Source organism: Nelumbo nucifera, chromosome 4 (assembly GCF_055504915.1).
Source record: "Nelumbo nucifera cultivar China Antique chromosome 4, China Antique-T2T, whole genome shotgun sequence".
Lineage (NCBI taxonomy): Eukaryota > Viridiplantae > Streptophyta > Magnoliopsida > Proteales > Nelumbonaceae > Nelumbo > Nelumbo nucifera.
Window position 1 is genome coordinate 75,203,196 of NC_142652.1, and position 25,911 is coordinate 75,229,106.

The 25,911-nt window shown below is 39.7% G+C and overlaps 1 protein-coding gene across 1 annotated transcript; it reads left to right on the forward strand.

Moving 5' to 3' along the window:
* Nucleotides 1-18,014: 18,014 nt before the first annotated feature.
* Nucleotides 18,015-19,158, forward strand: LOC148800737 (extracellular ribonuclease LE-like). The gene is made up of 4 exons (XM_088902370.1): nt 18,015-18,190; nt 18,298-18,453; nt 18,570-18,771; nt 18,856-19,158. Exons 1-4 carry the CDS (start codon nt 18,083-18,085, stop codon nt 19,113-19,115), a joined length of 726 nt encoding a protein of 241 aa, XP_088758496.1. The 5' UTR covers nt 18,015-18,082; the 3' UTR covers nt 19,116-19,158.
* The last annotated feature ends 6,753 nt before the right edge of the window (nt 19,159-25,911 follow it).

Below are 25,911 nucleotides of genomic sequence, written 5' to 3' on the forward strand. Positions count from 1 at the left end.
GCTGCAACCCTGCAAAACAAAAAATTAGTTCACAGATTTTGGTTTCCATTACTGCAATTTGTGGATCGCAAATTTCTTATCTGCGCAAGTCTACTCCTCCACGCGAACCAACTTCGTCTTCCACGAAATAAGAATAGAAAAAAAACTAATTCTTTCTATTAGTATTACATCAGAATCAAATCCTATACATCCTGTCTAGAAAAATAAAAATAAAAAAATTATTTACAGACAAAGATTGAATAGAATAAATCGGTAGGGGTGCAGATTTCTTACGCCAAAAGAATTTGATCTCCATCATGCGAACAAACCAAAATCCAAGAAAAATATATAGAACAATTCTAAATATAAATCAGATTAATAAAAATTTAATTTCAGATCATTCACCCAAAACTGGGAACCGATTTCCCAGTGAAAATGTGAACAGCGCAAATTGGGTAGAACGCATTCTGCCCATTTGCGCAGATTCAGATTTGGTTTCATTCGATTCAAGGTTTGAACCTAGCTTTGATACCACTGAAGGGATGAGAGATCCATCACATAGATGGTTGAACCCTATAGGAAGGTAGGGTGAAATTTCAAAAATTTCTCTCTCTCCCATATGGGAATTGCATTCCCTATTTTAGAAAACTGCATTTTTAAGAATCACTCTTGAACTAAACTGGACCAGATCTGAAACCAAAAGGGAGGAGAGGGATATACCTGATATGAAGTAGTAGTAACTCCCAATGAAGGTGTTAATGTACAAGGAGAAAACCAAAACCCGCTTCCACTGAAGATGACACAGTGTGTGGTGAAGCAGGATCAGCAGGACGGCTCTTCAGCATGAACTGAATTCTTCAACAAGAATGGAGTAGAGGGCTGGTGAGCACAACTTCAGATTGCTTCTTCTACCAAGAAGCAATATCAAGAACAATTCTTGATCACTCCCAAAAGTGGAGATCGAACTAGTAGGGGCGGCAAGAATAGGAAAGAACTTTACAAATTGTTGTGGTGTGTAACTAAGGAATTCGCCCCCTTTATTTATAGCCCTCTCAGGATCAGCCTCCTATTCCAATTAGGAGAGAGTTCCTTAATCCAAATCTGATATTTTGATCTAGACTATTGAATGGATAAGACTTATCTTATCCTTCAGCTAATCCTAATCAGATTATAAATCCCATCTTGCCTTCTTTTAATTAACTAACTAAAGCCCAGCTTGAATTGGGCTTTAGGCCAATTAAGTTTATGTGCTCACTTCACCTCTTAACCTACTGCCTAGTTGGCTCTCTTTGTATGGCGTGGGACCCAAACATTGATCTACACATCAGCCACATGGGTTCAGCCCAGCCTTTGTTACAAGGCCTGACCGAATTCACTATACGAGACAGTAAACCTTGAGTCCATCACTGTGGACTCTTAATGGGCCCAACATTTACACTAAATGGTCATTGGGTCCAGCCACCCTATGAAAACCCAAGGACTGTGGGCAGATGCAAGATTAGCCCATCAGATATTACCCTCAATGGTCTTACAATTAACCTCTCAGCCCATAATGATAAAAAATTGCCCGACAAGAGAGGACCTCTCCCTCGGCTGTAACGAACAGTGCTGCACTCTCTACTCACATGGATCCCGAGAATTAAAACCTTTTACAAACATTTTGAAACCATAAATATATATACATATGTATGTATATCTCTATATATAAATATATTTTGCGAAAACAAATTTCAACGATTGAAATCAACTGTCGGTAGTTTAGGTTTCCATCAGAGAGAGTGCATTCCCCAATCATTCACTTTGTCCGACAAAAAGGGCTGATCCTTTCACTATGATCACCCACTCAGGTGAATTCTCAAACTATCCCAACATACCAGGTTTTGACCCCTCTGAGGATCTCACTGATTGGTATATTAATGACATCCCAATCCAGCACCTAGTGCAGTACCATAATCGAGTCTAGGGGTTAGGTGTAACATTTCAATTTTGCCCATCTATCTCCAAGGTCCAGGGCAATACTGGAATTTTGGTTTGGTTCAGTGTTTCAAGAAAACCCACACTGCATGTACCTCAGGTCTCCCCTGGCAGCTGAGACAAGCCACCCCAACCAACTTGGCGGCACATCAGTGTCAGCCTTGGCAGGATAAATCTCCCCATGTCTATCCAACGGCTATGAAGATTCTAAACTAACATGGGCCTCATAAGTGTCCAGTTCAAGGGTATTACATAGAAACACACCAAAACACATGAATCAATTATGTACTTTCATTCATTTACAATAAATGTCATCAAGTACATCAATCTGTTTGAAGCTAAGGGCATATACTGTCTAACATTTCAATGCAGGCCCGACAACCACTATATGAAAATTTGTCGATGGAAGCCACCCGTGTTGTACAACTATTGAGGCAAACATAGCCACCGAGCTAGAAACAGAGTACTTCTCTCCCTCGTGGCAGCCCTGAACTTCCATAGGATTCTCAGTTTGATAACCCAAAGGAGGGATATTACGCTTATCACAATACTCCCTCAATTCCTAGTAAATCTAGGCCAACTCCTCTTCGTAAATAAGCTCTTCTGATGGAAAAACGACCCCAGGTTCCATGTCCCCACCTCCTGACTGAGCCTCCAAGCTCTTGGAGACACCAACTTCCCCAATTGAGGCCTCCAGCTCAACGGGATCCCTGACCTCTGCCACCTTAGTAACGTCAACACTAACAACTGCAGGTGGGACCGGAGCCTCCTCGCAAGGTATCACTATTTCAGAGCTAGCAGGAACCTCCTCCTCCTACCTCAGGTCACCAGGGACAGCCTCCCTAGCACCAACACCCTTAGGAACCTTAGAAGACACACAGGGGGGCTGTGCTGATCTTATCTCCTCCACCAACCACCTAATAATAGGCATGATAGGCACGGTGGAGGGACCACACCAAATGGACCCTATGAGTAAGCAACACAAAGCAGTCAACAACATAAAATGCAATGTGACGTCACCCTAACACAAAGCTAACAAATACATACCATTCCAACCACAACAAAGGCCTTCCTCTTCATTCGCATGCTCAAGAAGTGGACGATGGCACCCACGGAAGAGGGTACCGCAACTGGCAAGTCGACTGGCTCCACAACCGACATAGCATTTTCCACAGGGGCTGATGCTGTAGATTCCTGACCACCCTCAACATGACCCTCCTATGCATGCGATGAAGTCATAGCTGAATCAAAAGACTCTGGCCCAACAACCGGCCGGAAAGAACAGGGCACCCTCACAGATCTTGAACTCTCCATAGGTGGAGGATGGCTACTCCCCCCCTCGTCCACAATAGGCTACTTCCCATCACGTTTTTTTGGCACCTTCCTCAGAGATCCAGAAAAATGAATGGTTGCATCCCCCCTTCAATTAGCAGTCTAGCCCTTAGGGGGGGCCAATACATGAAGAAGACGGGGGTTCGTCCACAGTAACTCTTGGAAGCCCCCAAACAATGCAAAAAGATATGAAAGATGAAGGGACTTACGACCCTGCACCCTTCCATAACCAGCTAATGGGAACCGCACACACCCAGGAAGGGCAAGGTTGTGGTGCCGCACCTAGAATACATCCTTTCCACTAGACCTCAGAAATTGAGCTCCCATGTCGCCGTACCCGAACTGGCGCAGCACCTGGTAAGGTCGGTACTTGCTTAATTGTGCTTCACCTGTACAATGAAGATAGGCAATGATGCCAGGCTAGGTCACCAGTCCCGCCACACCCGTAGTAGCACTCTTCACGTCAACTACACATTGATAGTCACCACCTTCTGGAACAGGCACACCAATACAGAACAGCATGGTGTGGTGCACCATCCAGGCGTATGGCCGCCACACAAAGCCGTTGTTGTGTCTGGAAGCATGTCGTTAACCACTTCGGAACACCAGTTTAATTATTTGTAAATTTTCTCTTTTCTCAAACAACTACTAACGTAGTAAATGGGTGAGAACGGGTCGTATCCACAAGGAAGCAAGTGAAAAATTAATATATACTTAGATCCAAACAGGAGAATGCAATCGGGAATGGCAGAAAATACAAAAATAAAATCTATTATTGCTGAAATTAAATGTTTTGAATTTAGATAAGACAACAAATAAAAATTAGAAATTAATAAAGTATGGGAATCAACAAGGGAAATAAAAGAAATAAAAAATGATCTAGAATTCGGATCTGGTGGCAGTAGCTGCAGATCGGCTAGACAGCTTGCAGAAAGCCCTCTTGACAAGAACCAGGCATCCGTCCTCTCTACAACCCTCGAACCATTGCTAGTCCCTTAGCAATGCAGCCTTAAAATTACATTGAGTATATAGATCTTTTCCATTACAAGGTCATCCCAAATAAAATTAATCAAGCATCCTGATTCTAGCATTCTTAAACTCTGTATAGGTCGGTATCGGGCTTTAGGGGTAAAACTGTCTTATTTTGAATTTTACCGAAACATGGCTTAAAAATCTTATTTATCCTTCCATTTGCAAACTGTCTTGATAAGATGAGATTGATTTTAAAATCAAATAGGTATTCTTTTTATTATTTTTGATAGCGGATTTCTACCCCTAAACTTATTTTTATTGTTTCCTTTCACCATTTTATGCGAATCCCGACACTTGCCTTAGGTGAAGAGACACGGTTACTAAGTGTTATGTATGTGTCTTTGGTATTCCCTTTTCCTTTTGACACAAATCTCGACACATGACTTAGGTGAAGAGACCCGGTTACTAAGTCTAGGGTATCCACTGACCTTTTATCCCCCCCCCCTTTTTTTCTCTTTTTTTATTTTTTTTAAGCAACACTGTTCAGGGTAGTCCACTGTCTCTTAACAATTTGAAGAATTTTGTCTAATTTCTCAATCTTTCTCTTCCTATCTTGACAGGGGCAAACTTGGGAGTATTTTTCAATTTCCCAACGGTTTCGACAATATTCAAACAAGACCATATTTTTACTCCTATCACTTGCTACCAATTTCCGTAACTTTTTCTATTTGGGAATCTTTTTTAATGGAAAATTTCAAAAATTTCAGTGAAATTTTAATTCTCCATCTTTAAAGGCTTAGCTTCACAATTTTTTTATCAATTTTTCTCTCTCTTTTCTCATCCACCAACTTAAATGCCATTATCCTTAATGGCCTGACTAGAATGAAGCAAAGAAGATTTGGGCCAAAGGGATCAATGAGTAGGGTTTTCTTGAGGGGTTCAAGGTATGCCACCTAGTCTTGAATCAATAAAATAAAATAAAAACTCTAATCCTAAAAGTAACTGAAAATGACGTTGGGTTGCCTCCTAATTAGCACTAAGTTTAATGTTTTCAACCGGACACATTCAAGCACTTTGTCCATCTACACTCTCTGACTCACTTTCTTCTTCCGATAGACATGGCTCAAACTAGACTAACCAAGGGGTAAACAGGTCATTTAAAAAGTTATCCACTATATCTACTTTGAACTCATCTTCCCCTAGGTTTGGATACTTAGAGGAACTATAAACGTTTAACCAGACTTTCTGCTCCCCTAATGAAGTGTTCATTTCTCCCGATTTACAATTGATGGTCGTTGCTGGGAACGGACATCTTAAGATTATCGGGATATGGTTCAGCTCCCCAATTGGGGTCATGTCTAGGATAAAATCCAATGGGAAGTGACAACCCTCTACCCTAACCTTAATAACATTTCAAGGAGTGTTGACTAACCGATCAGCGAGATGTAGAATTATCGGGGTTGATTTTAACTCGCTGATCCTGAACCTATCATAAATTGATGGAAGCAAAGTTATACTAGCCCTAAGATCCATTGGAGCCCAATCAAAGGTGATTCCAATGATGCCACAGCTTATGAGAGGAGCACTAAGGTACTTCACATTTCGGGGGATTTGATTTAGGAGAGTTGCACTAACATTTGCTGAGAGCATCATTTTTTGTGGAGCCGATTGTGGCTCCATCATTTGAATACACAACTCTTTTAAGAGCTTGGCATAGGCCGGGATATGTTAGATCACATCGAGGAGAGGGAAGTTAATATGGACTTCCCTGCTCTCCTCGTTGCGAGTCTTTCTTCTTTCGCACCGGCCCGACTATGAGTGCAATTGTAAAGGGAACTATGGATTGGTTCACTAAAGGTTTTTCTTCTGAAGTTTCCTTTCCTTCTTCTTCTCACCCCAACTTAGGGTCTTCCTGCTCCTTTTCTTCTTTATTAACTCTCTTTTTCTCACACGGGCCCTCTAACATCCTCCCACTCCTTAAGGTTGTAACAGCTTTGGCATTTTCAGGCTAAGGGTTCTTAGGAGGTGGTTGAATTTGTTGTGGAGGAAAACCCGGTGGCTGATTTCTAGGACTCACAACCGGTTGACTTGGTAATTGCCCTACTCCTCTCCTCTTCTTGGCTTCGGCTAGCTATCCTATTTGGTTTTCTAATCTATCAATGGACTGTTGCTGGTTTAGGATCAGCTGCTGAAGCTTCATGAATTGGTCATCAATGGTACAGGTTTGCGGAGATTGTGGGTAAGCTTGATACGGTTGAACCGGTTGGTTCCTAGGGTACACCTATTGGAATGAACACTGTACTTATGTCCTTTGAAAATTTTGGGCCATTGAGTTAGATGGGTGGTATTGTTGTTGGGACTACATATAGGTTTGACGTGGTTGAGCTGTTTGAGTCCTAGGGTAATCATTGTACTCCCAATGAGTCTGGGCTTCAGACCATTGAGAGTGCATATCTAGCAGGGGGTTTTCTTGGACTTGGGCCCTATAATTGAAGTTGGGCTGATTTTCCCACCCAGGTTTATATGAACTAGAGAATGGGTTAGCATTGGGTTGGAAAAATCTATTGGCCACATGCACTTGTTTTGGAATAACTGTTTAACATGGGCCCGTCGCAAGGCACTGGCTGACATTATGGGCCAGGCTTGCACAGATGGAACATGATGGATAGGATGACAAGGTTGGGTATGGGCCACTTTGTTGACAATGTGCAAGGACTTTCTCAAGTCTTTGGGCCATACCATTAATCTTGTCCAGTTGTCGAGACACGTGGTTCCAATCTATTTGTGGCTCAGGTTGGAAGTAATTTCTCATTCCACAAACTCCGGCCATTTCATTCATTTTCTGTTATTTTGTTTTAAGCCCCTTCCTCTTCTTCTTTTTTTTTTTGAAATTTGAAATTTAAATTTTGAATTTTAATTTCAAATTTAGATTTTGAATTTTAAATTCTGTACTTTAAACTCAAATTTAAATTTTTAAATTTTTTTTTTAAGTTTTTTATTTGAAATTTTAAATATAAATTCAAATTTAGATTTTGAAACTTAAATTCTTGAAATTTAAATTCAAATTTGATTTTTTTTTATTTATTTTGAAATTCGAAATTTAAATTTTTTAATATTAAATTCAAATTTAGATTTTGAAATTTAAATTTAAATTTGAATTTTTAATTTTTTTTTATTTTCTCTTTTATTTTTTATAATTATGTTTATTTTTTTTAAAGGCAAACAAATCAACCACAAGACCTAGGAACTGACCTAGGGTTTCCTAAACTAGTGGTTCAACAAATGTGAATCCTTTTAGGTTCACTTGGAATTACACCACTTCCTTTGGTTAGCAAGGTAAGAGGTGGGGATGTGGGAGGCTCCCCTTGCTCTCGCAAGGACCTAATTAAGTAACCACAAGACCTGCTTAGGCGTAGCCATTTAACATCTTTCCTTAGACACCAACTGCTAGTTATGGAAAGTAATTTCAAGCTTTCCTAAAATTCAACACACATTTGAACCAAATGTGAGGCTTTCCTAAAAGATCTTGCTATCCAAATTTTAAATTAGGGTTAGGGTGAACCGCACGTGGAGGGTGGTAATTTTTGGGCCAAAGAAGGGTGATGAAATCCCCATGTTATTTTATTTAGGTTGGATGCCCTTAAATGAATTAACGAAAAGACAAAATAAACACAACAAAATGCAACTAACAACAATGCATGAACAATTGTTTCTAAATTGCAATTCAGCAATTAAACATAAAAGAATAAAGCAAACAACTAAGCAAAAGGAACAATTAAAATAATAAAGAGAACACCTAACACATTCACAACTAACAATAATAATTTCAACAAATAAATAACCCTATATAATGCATGCTCTAGAATATCAAACCCTAAATAATGGAATGAAAATACAAGAGAAATATTCAAAAAAAAATTTCTAGACTTTTTATATTTTTTTGATTTTTTAATTCAAAATTTTAATTTTTGAAAATTTAAATTCAAATCCAAATTTTGAAATTTAAATTCCTAAAATTTAAATTTGAATTTTTATTTAGAATTTTTTTATTTTTTTAATTCAAAAATTTAAAATTTAAATTTCAAAATTTGAAATTCAAATTCAAATTCAGATTCAAATAAAAATTTAAATTTAACTTCAGATTTGAAATTTAAACTCAAATTCGAAAAGCTCAACATTTTCCTATTTGGCAATTAATTATTCAATTAAACAACTAAAAGAAAGGAAATTAAATAAAGCAACAAATAATAATTGCAAACAGAAAATAAAACAACAATTAATTGTGCTAAAAACAATTAACAACTACCAAAAATAAATTCTAACAAACTAATTGCTAATTTGAAAATTAAACTGAAAATAAAATGATCAAAAAGAAAATTATGCAAGAAATAGATAAAATAAAATAAAAAATAATTAAACCGAAAATAAAATAAATAAAAGAAATAATATGCTGAATTTTTTTATTATTTATATTTTTTTCGCTTTTTTTTGTAATAAAAGAAAAACACAAATCTAAAAATTAATACAAAAAGAAAAATATGCTGCAAAAATAAAATAAAATAAAATAAACGAGTTTTTTTATTTCTTTTTTTTTGTTTTTTTTTGTTTTTTTGTCTGAAATAAAAGAAAAAAAATGAATCTAAAATTTAAACCGAAAATAAAATAAAATAAACAAATGAAAATTATGCTGCAAGAAATAAAATAAAATAAAATAAAATAAATGATTTCTTTTGTTTTTTTTTGTTTTTTTAATCTAAAATAAAAGAAAAAGACAAACCTAATAAAGAAAAAAAATCAAACAAGAAATTAAAATAAAGAAAGAAGAATAGATCTAGAAACAAAAGGGAAGCAAAATAATACTAGAAATAAATCACATCTAGAAAAAAGAAATTAATTAAAAATTCAAAAATAACTATTCTATCAAAAAAAGAGTTTGAAAATAAAAATAAGAAAATTAAAAATAAAATGGAACGACTACACCTGAAACGCAATCCAAATTCTCTTCTCTTCTCTTCCGTCCCAAAGTCCCGCAATGCTCTGGTACCCCACGTTTCGCTATTCCGTCCTGCAGAATCAAAGAGAAACAAGAATTAAAATGAGATAATTGATCAAGTAATAAAACAAAAAAGAAAAAAATAATGAAACAGATCCGGAAAAAGTAAATAAAAATTTTTCTCCATGCTTCCCCGGCAACGGCACCAAAAACTTGGTGTGTCTGGAAGCGTGTCATTAACCACTTTGGAACACCAGTTTAATTATTTGTAAATTTTTCTGTTTCTCAAACAACTACTAACGTAGTAAATGGGTGAGAATGGGTCGTATCCATAGGGAAGCAAGTGAAAACTTAATATATACTTAGATCCGAACAAGAGAATGCAATCGGGAATGGCAGAAAATATGAAAATAAAATCTATTATTGTTGAAATTAAATGTTTCGAATTTAAATAAGGCAACAAATAAAAATCAGAATTTATTAAAGTATGGAAATCAACAAGGGAAATAAAAGAAATAAAAAATGATCCAGAATTCGGATCCGGTGGCAGTAGCTGCAGATCGACTAGACAGCTTGCAGAAAGCCCTCCTGACAAGAACCGGGCGTCCGTCCTTTCTACAACCCTCTAACCCCTCAAGACACCTTAGCCTTGTACCGAACGAATTCAGATCTGCAAAACAGAGAAACGAACAAGAATTATATCTAAAACATTGCAGAAATAAAAATAACAGAAAAGAAAATAAAGAAAAGAAAAGAATGGTTGATCAGATCCAGTGGTGGTAGTTGCAGAGTGGTTGAACAGCTTGCAGGAACCCCTCTTGACAAGATCTGGGTGTCCTCCCCTTCTACAACCCTTGAACTCCTCAAGAAACCTTAGCCTTGTTAACTGGGTGAATTGACCAACCCCTTCTACAGGGCCCTTGGGACCCTTTTTATAGAGAAGGCTGGACACAACTGCAAATAGGGAGAAAGATGGGGGGTGGCAACTGGGATTTAACAATGTTAGGGATGCCCTAGGGTTTCTAATGGATGGCTAAGATGGTTCTAGGGTGATCCTAAGGCTGAGAAGAAAAGGAGAAGGCACCCAATATTATGTAAGGCTGAGATTTAATGGCTAAAAGGCTGAATGGTGAAGATTAGAAGTTAGGTGGCTCCTAAGTTTAGAATGCTAAAATGAGAGTGCCCTAGAATGGATGGTGGAGATTAGAAGGGATGGAAGGTGAGGATTTAGCAGTTAGGGGTGGATAAGGTTTGTTAAGAGTGAAAAGAATGGGTTAAAAGATGCTCTAGGGTTTGCTAAGGTGTGGGGAGCATGCTAATACAAAATTTGCACAGACACCCTTAGAGGCCACAATATTGAAATTAACTGGGAAAATGACACAATTTGACTTTTCTAAGGCCGAAAATACCCCTGAATTGATGCCCTTAAGGATTCAAAATGTAGGGTTATTAGCCATCGAGAGAAGCCAACTTCACACTGATCTCGCTCATCTTAATTTGTTTATGTCTATTGGCCTAGAGCCAGCACTTCCTCCTACACACTTAAAAAACCTTCTCCTTCGCTCTATCATTGTCGAGAGTAGCAACATGGGCGCAAATCAGAGATAGACGCAGTGAGTTCAAATCACTCACAAAGGAACATCCAGAGGAATGGGGCAAATATATAACTTATGCGCCTCTTGCAACTGGGGTCATTGAGCTGCTGAACGGTGTCATCCATTTGCTTGTATAGGTAACCAAGAAACATAAACGCCAACCGAAGTTGATGGCTGTTGATAGCAAGGACAGCTAGGGGAATCAATAATGTATCAATATCATAATTGGGGACCCCCAAGAACAAGAAACGTGATGCCACATACAGAATATAGGCTGCAAGATGGCACTGCGTGCCAGCATCCCACACCATGACATCCCTCCCGCCATGAGACTCAAACCAATACTCCAACAACTGGTCCAACAACATCTTGCCCCAAGTGGTGGATTGGTCCACAAGTTCTTTATGAGGAACTTTTCTAAGAAGCTCCTCGCATAACCCCCTCAAATTTGCAAGAATGGATTCAATGTATTACAAATGCTGCACAGACATAGAACCCCCAACCGGTAGCACCAACAAGGCTGCCACATCCTCGACTGAGACAGTAAATTCCCCAAATGCACCTACAAAGGTGTGGGTGCAGAAACACCAGTGACCTAGCAGATGAGCAACATACTTAACACCTTCCCGACCCACGAGATTTGTGTAACAATCCACGAATCTGAGAAGCCTGGAATCCTACAACATTCAATAGTACATGGGGTTCTCAAGAATGTATTGCGTCTAGGTAGCATAAATGTTGGGGGATTTTGAACTATCAGTTTGGGGTTTCTAACACTTGTACGACATGGACACTTTCGAATGATCATAGAGACACATTAGCTCTACACCAATGATGACCTCAAAAGAGCCACCCTTACCCTTGGACACCGGCATGGGAGGCTAGAAACCCCTCCCACCATCGCTAGGGAGGCCTCTATCTCCACCAACAACTCAACGGTATCAACTTCCCTAACAAAGTCAATGAAAGAATAGACCGATTTTCCTTGGCGAGTAGCCATGAGAGGCATGAAACAGATGGGCACAAAGGAACGCGAGACAAGAAAAGGAATTGAAGAGGGCTTTGCGAAGCAACCTAGGACTCGAAGAACACTACGAAGACGATAGCAAGAAGGTAAAAGGGAGAACTGATGCGGTTTCCCTACACTATTATAAGGATTTTCACATGCGTGCGGAATGCCGAACGGTATCGGAGAAGATGAATAGACGCCCGTACAAGGCCTGAAATGATGCTTAGTGGAAAAGTAACCCATGTAATTTACATAAACACCCTTTAAAAGGCGGGATAAAATGGTGCATTCATTCAAACATAGTGCCACGTGTGCTACCGTCATTTTAAATATTGGGTAACAAAACGATGCCGCACGAGCAGTCAAGCCACATTAATTACCACTTAGTTAACGAAGAGATTGCTAGTCATGCCTGCCATGTGGGCGCTGCCCAATGATCGTCCCAACCCCATTGTCAACTTAACACGTTAGCAATTCAATCACTCATCATTGATCAAAAAGTCTGCGCACCGTCACATAAGTGGGCTTCATCCCTATTGAACCAGTACACAAAACCATCTGCCAGTCCCTTTCTCACTGATGATAGTCAAGCGGCTTGACATTTCAACAAACACCCCTTGGCAAATGACTAGGCGAGTTAAACTTTACAAACCGGACATGAGTACCACCATTAGCAAAGGAAATTTTTTAGAAACAGTTTCTTTTTCTCCTTCCAATGTCTTTTGCCAATTATCTTTCTATCAACGGTTAGGGGGCCTAGAACACACAAATAGAGCATGGCATTGACCATTGACAGGAAGCAAATTACCAAAAGACAGGGGGCTAAGCCATGGAATGTAAGAAACTACCACTGCAAAAACAAGGCTTGCAGAATCCATACAAAGCTACAAAATAGGGAAAATCTCGAGACCCAATGCACACAAGCGAACCCACTACAAAACCCAAAAATGAGAAGGCAAAGTGCTTATCGATAAGCTCCCACTTACCGACAAGCAGGGGGGGCTAATGTTGGTACATAGTGTTCATTAAGACCCTTAGAGAACATCAAATACTAAATTGATACCATGCAATTGCATGCGAATAGCCAAACACCCAACTTCCCCACTGTGATGAACCCACAATGCACCCCAGACCTACGATGAACCCACATCACGCATCACAGAACCGCGATAAACCTGCGGTTCACCCCACGCCCTTAGTGAGCCCACTCATAGCCTGAGCAAAAGGAAACCATGGCCAAACCCACGACAAGGTCCGACACCTGTTTGGACATGCGATAAACTCACGGCTCGTTAAAGAATCGCACCCAACGACACCTATGCACATGACTCCAAAGGGACAAACGTAGCAAGGCACCACGTGTAACTAACAAGATATCGCCCTCCAAATGATGATGTCATGAGTGCCACGTCAATTAAGTAGGGCACACATAAGTAATGAGGACTCCCAAGTGAAAGAAAAGCCGATCCTTAGGAAGATCCCTATGAGACACGTGGCGAAGCCCCAGTGGTGTGCCCAAGGATTGATAGCAAACGTAATATCCCCTTTCTCGATAGGTCACAAGCACCTTTATCTCCTACCTTTCAGGATCTCGGGATCTCCCCCATAAATAAAGATCCTCCCCGTATTGAAATTCATTCAGCACCCAGCACTCAAACACCCTTTGCTTTTGGATTCCTTACCCTAGCACTCTAGACTGAAAGCCTATCCCTCTAATCCCTGGTCTTTCTTTGTCTTTCAAAGAGACCATCTCCCATCCAAGCCTTACCCTACCTATACAAAGCATTGTTTTACAAAGGAAGAAACTTCTATTCACACTTGTTCTTTGACAAAAAGTTTCTAAGGGGGGTATCAGCCCCGTAGTTAAAAAAAAAGCAGAAGTAATATTTCTTCAAAGGGCATGCAGGCCCAAACAACTGTGAAGATGTAGTATTTAGTGGGCATCCCCAGTCTGGCCATTGGCCCTAGTGTTTCCCTTACTAGCCACTTCTTGCCCGTCAACCTGCAATGAATCGTCACCACCTTGATCCTTGGCCATCTCTACAACCTCAACTGATTGTTGGGCATCAGGAAATGAATCCAATTGATTAATGTCAAAGTTTGGGAAAACCTTTGACACTTGGACCATACAATTCTTGAAACCCTACAAATAAGCATGGGAAGTAAAGTAGGCCAAGTCCCTTTTGTGCTCATCTGAGGACTTATAGTTAGACACCACGTGTAAAGATAATTCTTCAAGTTAGTTCTCCATCGAGCTAAGGGAGGACTTCAACCCCTTCACCAACTCCTCCTTCGCTGAAACCTTGGCCTCAGCCTTCTTACGGTGCTCGTATTCCCCACGAGCTTTACTCTCAACCATCTCTCACCCTACCTACACTTTAGCCACTTGATGCTTGAGTCGCTCAACCTCCTATGATAGACACAACTGAATCAAGACCCCCACCTTGTCGTAGAGGCAGACGGAGTAGGAGACCATCTATAGAAAGAAATACAAGTTAGTTCAAACCAGTCAAGATACTATAACAATCGATGAAGTCCAAAATCATACCTTGACCATCTTATCCAACAAGGCATTCCAAACCGAGTTAATGGAGTGCTGGATTCAGACCGACAATCACCGGGAAGCACCACCCCTATGGCGAGTTATTAGCTAATCTCAAATGTGCACAAGGACTCTCCCTCCTTGACATTCCAAGTTGGATGGTAGACCAGATGAGCATTCAGGGGCTCATGATCCTGAGTGTCAGAGGAGTACGGAAAAAACTTGACGGGATCCACTAGAAGTCCCCTTAGCTCAATGCTCCCTCACTTGCAGCTTCTTGGCAGACAATGGATCTCAGACGCCTTCAACCGGGCACTTCTGCACAAGTGCCTTCTTCTTGGCTGCCTCGGTCTCGGTCCTTGTGTTATTCGTACCTTCCTTTGGCTCCCTCCAAGGCATAAACTCGGCTACACTCTTTTTTGTGGTCTTCTTCGACATAGCCATAATTAGCAAGTAACAATATAGCCTTCATGCCGCCCTCCATCTCTGCAACAATGAAGCAGCAACCTATTAGAAAACTGCACCAAAGCTCCGCCAAAGCCATAATTAGCAAGTAATAGGAGTGTCAATACCAAGGGGGGCAGGACTAAGGCAGGCTATCACCAAGGCTTCCTCCCTCACCAAGGGTCCGACGTGAACTATCCCGCTCAGTCAAAGCCGATTCATCATGGCCTTCTCCTCGTCTCTACTATGTGGCATGATCCTCTCGACCAGTGTATCTGGGCTTCCCCAAATAGTTCCGAAAGACCAGCCTGTGGGACAAAATATGAAGAAAATTTTCTTCTTCCAATTATGCACAAATGACGGGTTGTCCACCACTTTTCCCTGTCGGCCCTAGAAGTACCACAACCCTTAACCATCAAGGCGTTTTCTTATGGCAAATATGCTTCAAAATATATTCACTATTATGGAGACCCCTCGAAGATGAGCCATCACCAAGACAACCACTATCATCCTGACATTGTTGGTAGCAAGTTGGTTAAGGGTTAACTTGTAATGGTTCAGCAACTCGGGAATTAAGGGGTGCAGAGGAAAGCACACACCAATCTGGTGCTAGGAATACTATTGGGATCACTCCAATCTGGAAGGGTGTAGGCCTAAGGACTGGAATCAAAAGTCTACACAGTGGAACACAAAGCCTTACCAAGAAAAGATTTCTACGAAGGAAAGGACTGAAGAAAATTTTATTAGGAGCCGAGGTGGTTTGAGAAACTCCAAGCAAGTGTACTGTGGTCATAAGTGAACCGCCTCTTTTTAAAGGGAAATGGACGACAAAGATTCACTCTATTCGATTGTCATAAGTGAACCGCCTCACCCAACTGTGCCGACGGCCTCCACATGGCATCGACCTTGAGAGACAAAATGATGTAAAGGCCCGAAGTCGGTTCGCCCATCATCCCCGGTTCAACATATGCCAAACCGATGTGACCATTCAGCCATCTGTCCCAAACACAGCTCTTGAGCAGCCGAAGCAAGGCCCATCCAAGGCATGACACTTTGATCGATGAATCCAGCGTCCATCCCAAATACGGTTATTAGGCACTAGAAACAAGAACCCTTATGAGACACGGTGACTCAACCACAACCACGTTGATCAATTTCGCTCGCAATCCTTGAACAGTGAAAAGCTCGACAAAGATATTGGCAAATCTCATTGGCCGAGGCTGAGGGCTTAGCATAAGTCACTCGCAACCCTCAACCTTAGACTCGAGAGTGGGGGTTAAGTGATGTAGGTATATTTGCTAGGCCTGCCAGACCCTGACACGTGGCATTGGCCAGGGGTATTTTCAACATAGGAAAATCTCATAAGGGCAATTGCATAATTCCCGCCGTTAACGATTACAGAGCACTTAATGTGGGCATATATTTTGGGAACATTTACTCTTGAGTCACTAATTAGGGGGTCGTGGTCGGCCAACGCCTGTTTGAGTCCCCCTACGTGACCGCAATCTCCGGGATGGTTACATGTCGTGCATTACTCCCCACCTGAGCAACTCCTATTATAAAAGGGATGCTACAACTAAAGATGCACACACATAGTTGAGCTATCACTTACACTCTTGCAGTGACCTTAGCTTCTTTTGAGCCCTCGGCTAACTTGACTGTTGGAGTCCTCGACCCTAGGAGCACTCCCAAGGCCTCTAATGTCTTTTCACTCTTAGCATGTGGGACCTACAACTCTCGGACCTTGGAAATTACTATTGGACTTTAATGTCATTAGAGATTAAATTCAATGGGGTTTGATTGATCAATTACATGAAGAAATACACCTGCACAAATATCTAGGAAATAAATGTTTTCTCTTATTAAAATCAGTTTTCAATTTGTCCTACATTGGAAAATTATGGAACTTGTTTTATGTTTTTAAATAGGAGCTTATTTACACTCCTTAGAAATATAAAGAACAGAGTATGCAGGCTTGCTACCGCGCAACGTGTGCGCGTGTGCGATGCAATGATGTGCTTTAGAGGCACACTTTGATGACTTCAACGGTCACAATCCGATCGGGTGTGATCAAGAGGCACTATTCAAAGTTAATAGTCATTAACTATTAACTAACTTTTAACAGTCACAATGTTTGAAATTGTGACTATTCAAAGAGCCTTTTCTGAACTATCACCTTCCTCTTCTCCATGGCTCTTCAGAAACTATTTAAGGAAGGTGAATCGAGCAATTGAACATAAGTTTTCGAAAAATCACTCTTGTCTCTCTCAATTCAATCTGCTACTATCTCACATAAGGTTTCTTTGGAGACTCTTCAACTTTGTTAGTTGCAGATTCTCGCTCAAGACTCTATTGTATCATGTAAACGAATTTTCCTATGTCCCAATAGCAAACTCAGTATAAGTGAATGAGATAAATAACATTTTAAAAGCAATGCCTTCAGACACACCTCAGAACGCTTCTCCTCAAGATTGTGTGACCCCATTTTTTTCAACAATTGCTCCGCTCCCCTGGCTCCAAATTTGAAAGCATAGACAATTTTAAAGTAGAAACCATTCAATGGTGGGTTTTGATATTACTTACACGCGTCAAATTGATGATTCAAGGCAACATTTTCTTTTTTAGCTTAATAATATCTTGGGATATAGACAAAGATGAAAGAGACGAAGATAAAAGAGGATATAAATTTGTGGAGGAAATAAGATAACATGTTTTACATTTTACGTCAGATGATAGGATTGAAAGAAAATAATTGTTTTGTCCTTTTAGGCATTAATGAGAAAACATTGCTTTATCCACTTTTGCCTCCTAGTAATATTTAATATTGGACGGGATGCAATGCGGCACGTCAATTTTATAAGTCTATATCTCATGGTCATGGCCCGTAGTTTCGGTTGTTTATAAGAAAGAGAAACAAAAGCTACCGCTAAAATAAATAGAATTTCATGAATCATAATTTTCTCTTCTTTGTCCGCTGGACCACCATTAAACCAGAATCATAATTTTAAGTCCTTTCAACTCTCCCACCCATCCAACAACATTGTGCCATGAACGGACCCAAATTATTCTCCATCAATCAAAAGATAAAAAAAAACGAAAACTACAAATTTTCTACCAAATGTTCATACGATTTTTGCCTATAAATGTGGCTATCCGAACACCATGCACCATCGCCAAACTGAGAAAATCTAGAGAAAGGATTGAGCTTGAGCGAAGTGAAGTGAAGTAAGATTAGGGAAACCATGGCATCCGCTTCTTCATTTCAACTTATGATTCTTGTCATACAATGTTTAGCAGCTCTGAGTGTTTCACATGCTACCAGTGTCCATTTCTTCCATCATGCGCAAGTGGTGAGTAGAGAAGACGACCCAAAATTAATCATTCGTTAATTCGTTTCTTTAATTGTTTGCACTAATTGTGATAGTTGTGTATTGATATTTGTTTTGTTAATTATTAGTGGGCAGGGTCGTTTTGTGCGTCAGAAAAAGGTTGTTGCTTCCCAAACACTGGAATGGTTTCGCAGGAATTCACTGTGCATGGCCTCTTTCCATGCTCCAGTAGTGGGACCAGACTGATGAACTGTGATCGAGGCAACTCTTTAGATCTGTCGCAGGTATGTATTTTCTTCTTCCTATCTTCTCATCAAGAGCTACGTCGTACAAACTTGTTTATTAATTTCCCTGCTATATATATGATGATATCGATCGATATCGCTTTTTCATGGTGTAGATAACAGGCCTGCTTCACACAATGCAACGCAAATGGCCGTCGTATTCATGTCCAAGCAGCGACAGCACACCGTTCTGGGCTCACGAGTGGTCCAAGCATGGCACCTGCTCACTCTCTGTCTTCGATGGTCAATACGATTACTTTAAAGCAGGTCTCGACTTGAAGGACAAAGTGAATATCCTCCAGATCCTCAAAACGGAAGGTAATATTATATTGTTGCAGGCATGAAGATAAATTCAAGTTTCTTAATTATCACTTATATATGTAAGCAATAATAATGATGCAGGGATTAACCCCGATGGGCAGTACTACAGCTCGGAGAGAATCACACGAGTCCTTCAGATAGCAACTGGAGTAACTCCTGCACTTGACTGCACTGTTGATAAATTTGGCAAATATCAGCTCTACCAAGTTATGTTTTGCGTGGATAAATCTGGGTCTGAATTCATGGATTGCCCCGTCTACCCTGAGCCCACCTGTCCTTCGATCATTAGGTTTCCACCTTTCAGAGGATCAGCCGCTGAAGGGATCTACCTTCGTTCCTAGATCCTAAACTGTTGCTTTTATTTACTCTAGCTATTAAATAATTCACCGTTTTACTGGTAAAAGTGAAATGTAGCTCGAATAATAAAATATGGATATGATCCATGTGATGTATCTCTATGTTGCATGCCTATCAAAAAGAAAGAGAGATCTATTTCCATATTTGTGCAGTACAGTTTTGGCCTTTGGGTTTATGAAAAACCAAAAACTGAATTGCTTTAGGTAGGTAGAGCTTTTAGCCTTTTAGGTTCATCATTTCGTGGTAAAGATGATCAATCCAGTTGCTTTCTCTCCAATAAATCTAACGAGGAACAAATAGGTTCACAATTTCGACTGACGAATGTCTTGAGAATAAAGACACAACATTGAATTTTTTTCAATTACAGTAAGTGGGTAAAATCCAAGGTCACAATTACAGTAAGTAAGACTTTTAAAGGGGATCGGGTCTAGTAAGCATAAAAAAAGTAACCACGTTAAATTAGCACTTGATAAATATTTTGACAACTGTCAAAAGTGGGTATTAATTTTTTTCAAGGGTAGGCTGGAGTTATTTTAAGGGACAGGTGTCAGAAAAAATTCTAAGTGCTTATTGACTATGCTTACAACGTTGTGCTTACCTAATCTGAACTGATTTTAAGCATCTTTCCCTAATATTATTTTATGATTACTTTCTAACCAAATAAAGGAAAATTTTCAAGCCATAATTAAGTGCAAATACACCAACAGAGTGGTGGATTGGTTGGCACGTAAGTGGGTAAGCCCCAGAAGACATGCAGTTTCGAGCCTTGTAACTAATGGCTCCAAATCCATCTTCGAGAAGAATATAATGTTGCTAGATAAAAAGTGCAGTAGGGCAAAAAGGCCAGTAATCAATACCAAAAAAATAATTAAGTTCAAGTACAATATTATCATAAAGTCCTATAATCCCAACGAGCTGATTTTGGGGCAAGCTGACTTTCCAGGTAGCACCCATTCAGTTATGGATTGTGTGATGCCAAATGAGGTAACAGGTTCCTAAGGGTGTTCACTATATGGTTCAAACTGTAAAACCGAATTGAATCAAACTGAATTTATAGTTTGGTTCAGTTTATACCTATAACTGGTTTGATTTGGTTTGAGAATTTTCTAAATTGTGGTTTATGGTTTTGGTTTGGTTTATTGGATTTTATAAATGAACCAAATAGTAAACCAAAATTCTATATACATATATATAATATAATATGAATATTTGATATACAAACATTATACATAATATATCTAAATGAAAGGCGTAAAATTATAAATATATAATAAACTCTTTATTTTATAATAAAATAATAATAAAAGTTTTAAGTTTTAATTTTTAAAGGATCTATTTGGGCTTTCTAATTGGGTTAAGTCCAAAAGAACCATAGAATGGTCCAAAGTCCCTAAACCGAATTAGAAACCGCACCAAACCGAAATAAAACGGTTTGGTTTAGTTTGGTTTCTTTACCAAAACGGTTTGGCTCGGTTTAAAAATTTCTCAAACCGTAATTTACTGGTTTGGTATGAGATCTCCCAAATAAGGGTCAAAAACCTACAAAGAGATAATGCCTGGCAGGATAAATTAACTTTTTATGTTACACACCAACTTTTAGCAAATTTTGGATCTGCTACTCACATCCATACCCACAGAGCACCACCACAATGTATTCAGAACATCTCCCCATGAATGACAAGGGAAATATTCCCAATGTGCAGTTGTCATGTCTCGTGGATAGAGATGCGGGAACATCTCGTGGGTAGCAGATCCTTTTAGCATGGAAGATTCCTCCTTTAAAGCCCAACCTCCCCTGTAAACAATCCAATTAATATGGACAAATTTAATTATATTTATACTAGTATAAATGATTTTTGGACTTCTAAATTACAGAAATTGCCCATCTGTTTCTAAGTTGCCTTCATTTGAAGAAGAGGGCAATAATGACAATTTGATCAACTATAGCATTTACTAAGAAATCTTTTAGCATAAGGTGTCCATGCTTTTCAAGTTATCCTTGGTTAACTAGGCAAAAATGTAAACTCAGCTGTTATAATGTTCTCTTTAATATATAGCTGTTATAATGTTCATTTCTTCCTAAAGTGCCTTGGGCGTTTGCAAAAGCACTTCTAACCACCAAAAAGATGAAACATATATTAAAAAATTAGTGATAATCTATACTGAATACCCTTATTTTAGAATATAATCCCTCTCTATGTGAGGGCAGAAATCATAATTATTTGAGCTACCACAATAATTTCATTCTAATCTACCTCATTAAGTTCTATATTTAATGCATTAACTCCAATTTCTCACATTAAATCTAATATTATACTTTTGGCTTTCACCACTAATGGTTTAACCATTGATGCCATAATTAAATAATAAAAGATTTTAAAATAATAGATATAAACATGAAAGATAATAAAAATGTAAAAATTTTGTACAAAAAGTTGACATTTCTCAAATATTATATGTTTATTATATTAAACAAAATGGTTAATCAAATAATATATATATATATATATACACACACACGCAGATCAATATATATATATATATATATACTCAAAGAAATGGTGTATGGAAAGAGCCCTTAGAATTCACAAAATTGAATAGTTCATATCTTGTAATGGCGTTGACCAGGTGATCTATTCTTCATAATGGAAAGTTGTATTTGGGGCATGCCTTGTTGATATCTGTGAAGTCAATACATATCCACCATTTCCCATTAGATTTCTTAACAATGATCACGTTAGATAGCCATTTAGGATAGTGTACCTCTCTAGTGAAGTCGGCATTGAGTAACTTCTCCACTTCCTATCCAATAGCTTTCCATCGCTCCGGTGCAAAGTTCCTCTTCTTTTTCCAAATTAGCTTACAGCTTGGGTCCACGCTCAACCTGTGAGTAATGACCGAGGGATTAATTGCTAGTATATCGACAGCAGACCAAGCAAATACATCAACATTAGCTTTGAGAAAACTTACTAGTTCGGAAAGTGTGTCTTGAGGAAAGAGAGACCCAACTAGCACTATCTTCTCGGGCTCGACCTCATCCGAGTGACGTGTTGAGGTTCTGTCCCTATAGTGATGGGTAGGGCTATTCTTCCTTCTGGTCTCATAGCTGCTCCAAAGAATCCAACTAGAGGCACATCAATGGGTTGTAGTTGGTTTGGTGTCAACTACATCTTCTCAAACGCCTCATAGAATAAGACATCAACTAAAGAAACATTATCTATGAGGATTCTTCTCACTTCATAGTTGACGATTATCATCAAAACCACCAACACATCATTGTGGGGTATAGACACACCTCTGAGGTCATCATTTGAAAAGGAGATGAGCTCCTCCAGCCTCTACTTCTTTTGTACCCAATAATCAATGTTCAACTGTTGAGCATAGGCTTTTCTGGCCAAGGTAGTCTCTCCCCCTAAAGATGAGCCACCAACAATAACTTCAATGACCCCGGTCAAAGTATAATTAGGCTGGGGATTAGCTAGTGATGGTGCAAAAGACAATGTTGGAATTTCATCGCTGATGTAGTCTTTCAAATGTCCTTATCAAATGATGGACTCAATCTCATTATTGAGATTGTAGCAATCTTCGGTATCATGGCTCGTGCTACAATGAAACTTGTAGTATTTCTTGGGATTTCCCCTTCTAGGGTTCATTTTCAACTTGGCAAGCCACTTCATGTACTCCTGCTTCCCTACTTGCATGAGAATATGAGTTTGGGAAGAGTTCAATGGAGTATACCTGTCATAGGATGGTACCAGCAACTTCTTCTCATTGTTCTTACTATTTGGGCCGTTGTTTGGTCTGTCCTTGTCCTTCATTTTCTTTTCGCTCAGGCTAGCCACTGAGTTTTGCAGGCGCTTATTAGCCTCAGTTTCCTCAGCTGCTAAATATTTTTGTACTTTTTTGAGAAATTCCACCATGTTCTTAAGCGGTGTCTTGGAAATACACCAGTTGAGGGGTCACAAGCAGAGGCCACTGATGGCGGCAGCCATAGATACTAAGGTGTCAAGGTCTTTAACCTCATGTTCCTCCTAGTTTAATCTCTTCATATAAGCGCAAAGGCTCTCCCCAGGCTTTTTCTTGATGGACATCAAGGAGATGATGATCTTCTAGCACCATTGACTGCTCATAAAGTAGGCTAGAAAAAGGTTTGCAAATTGGTCCCAATAGTTGATGGATTGAAGAGGGAGTGTAGAGAACCATATATGAATAGCTTCCTTGAAAATGGCCTGAAAAGACTGGGACATGAGGGTGTCTGAGTACCCATGAAGGAGCATTAGGGCTCAAAAGCTCTCCAGGTTATCTTCCGAATCCATGCTTTCATCATAGGTTTCAAGAATAGGCACCTTGAAATTAGGCAGGAGCAGCTCCAAGGTGATGAAGTCAGCAAAAGCCTCCATCCTACTGGGTGAGGCGGGCTAACTGGTGGAGGCATCACCTCTTTCCTCCATTAACTGTCTTATCTCATCCTGAATTGTGCCTATTTGCTCCTGGAGGTTTCTGAGGCATTGGTCAATTTGAGGTATGGGGACCACGGCTTTCTCTTGAGGCTCTATCACCCAAGAGAGGTCTGCATGGCTCCTAGAGAATTCAGATTTAGCTGGGTCCTAGGCTCTACGAGCACAACGATCATTGAGGTGATCATAGGGATCAAAATTTGCTGGGGGAGAGGCGTGGCATCGGCTAGCTCCTGATTTATGAGGGGGGGTTGTAATGGTCGGAGCGCCCTCCATCGTCCCTATTGCGGTTGGAGGCCTTGCAGTTGGCGTGACGATCGCTATATTCTTCCAGGGTGTCACGGAGATGGGAGTTGTGGTGGTTTCCATCTCGGATGGGTGGAAGCCAAGATGTGTTGGACCGGTGCTTTCTTGCCCAACGACTACTACTGCCAGACTCCAAGGGATCTTCGACAATGCACCCGCCTTGGCGTTGGCTCACCGCAATGTGGGCAGATTTCCTACCCTGTTGTTCCCATCCCCTAAAAGGAAGCCTTATGTGGGAGGCCTCCTCTCGAGCGCCCTAACTTATCTAGTTTTTGAGCCAAGTTGTCAAGTAGATGGAGCACCACATTGAGCTATTTATGGTTGGCTAAACTTTGGACATTAGGGACATTGACCTAATTTTCAACCATTTTTGGAAATGTTAAGTAGTTTCTTAGAGTTTTTTGTGAAAAGGGAGTGATGCTAAGTCTTTCCCATAGACAACGCCAACTAATGTTGCCAAATTTGGAGCCGAGGGCAATAAAGTAATTTCTGAGGTTCGAGGGTTGTGGGTCACACCTACTAAGAGTGGAAAGATGTCAGAGGCCTTGAGAGTGTTCCTAGGGGTGAGGACTCCAATGATCAAATTAGCTGAGGGCTCAGAGAATGCTAAGGTCACCACAAGAGAGTAAGTAATGGCTCAAGTATGTGCACATACCTTTAGGTGGGGAGTAATGCACGACGTGTAACCATCCCATAGATTAGGGTCACATAGGAGAACTTAGAGAGGTGTTAGCCAACCTTGACCCCCTAATTAGTGACTCAGGAGTAAATGCACCCATAATGTGCACCCATTTTAAGTGCTCCATAATCGCTAAGGGTGAGAATTACCTAATTGCCCTTAGGAGATTGTCCTCTATTAAAAATACCCCTAGCCGATGCCATGCGTCAGGGTCTAACAGGCTGACCAAATTGAAGGGATGGGAGATCCATCATATAGATGGTTGAACCCTGCAGGAAGGTTGGGCCTTTACTCCCATCTGGGAATCCTATTCCCAATTTAGAAAACTACATTTCCAAGGTTTGTTCTTATAACCAAACCGGACCAAATCTGAAACCAAATTAAGGGAGGGATATACCTGATACATAATCCAAGCAAGAATGCTCCTCCCAACGTATGTGTTAACGCCCAAAGAGTGTCCCAAATCCTCCCTCCACTAAAGATGACACAGCTTAGGATGAGGCAGGATCAATAGGTAGTTCTTCACTAAGAACTTGTGATTCTTCAACAAGAATCGAATGGGATAGTGAGAACATCTTCTGTAAATAGCACATCACACATCCATACATCACATGCATGAAACAAATTGATCCAATCAAAAAATATCTGTAATATAACATTATCTAGGTACATGGGTTGTACTGCAAAAGGCAATTCGGCCCATGTAGCTAAATCAGGGCTGATTCTGTTTTATCATATTTAAACTGGGATTTATAGAGCTGGGCCGAATTAATACTTGAAGTGGGCCATCAACTTTCTGGCCTAAATCAAATTTGGGTCAGAAAAACCAACCCCATCAAACCAACAATTCGGTCCAACCAGTTTGGACAAATCTGGTGTAAATCGGCCCAAGTTTTGGTGTCCAGTTCAAGATTTAATTCAAGAATAATGATTTGAAAATAAATTAATTCAAGATAATCAAATTATCAAGAAACTAAAATCAAAGGGATGCACTATGATTTTCTTGGATATCCAGCAAACCTGCAAAGTACAATTAATCGTAGATTGCAGAATTGATATCTGCAAAATTGCAGATCCCAGAACTTGTTTTTGTGAAATCTTTTTCTCCTCTGTTGCACACTCCAGTAATCTCCAGATGGAATTCAAATAGAAAAACCTAATTTTTTCTATTATTACATCACATTGAATTCCTATACAATTTGTCTAAAAATAAAAAAAAAAATTATTTACAAACCTAATTGAATAGAAAAGAAATAACAGGGTGTGCCATTCTTGGCACCATAAAGATTCGATCTCCATCACATGTGCAGCCCAAAAATTCAAGAAACTTTCGTAGAA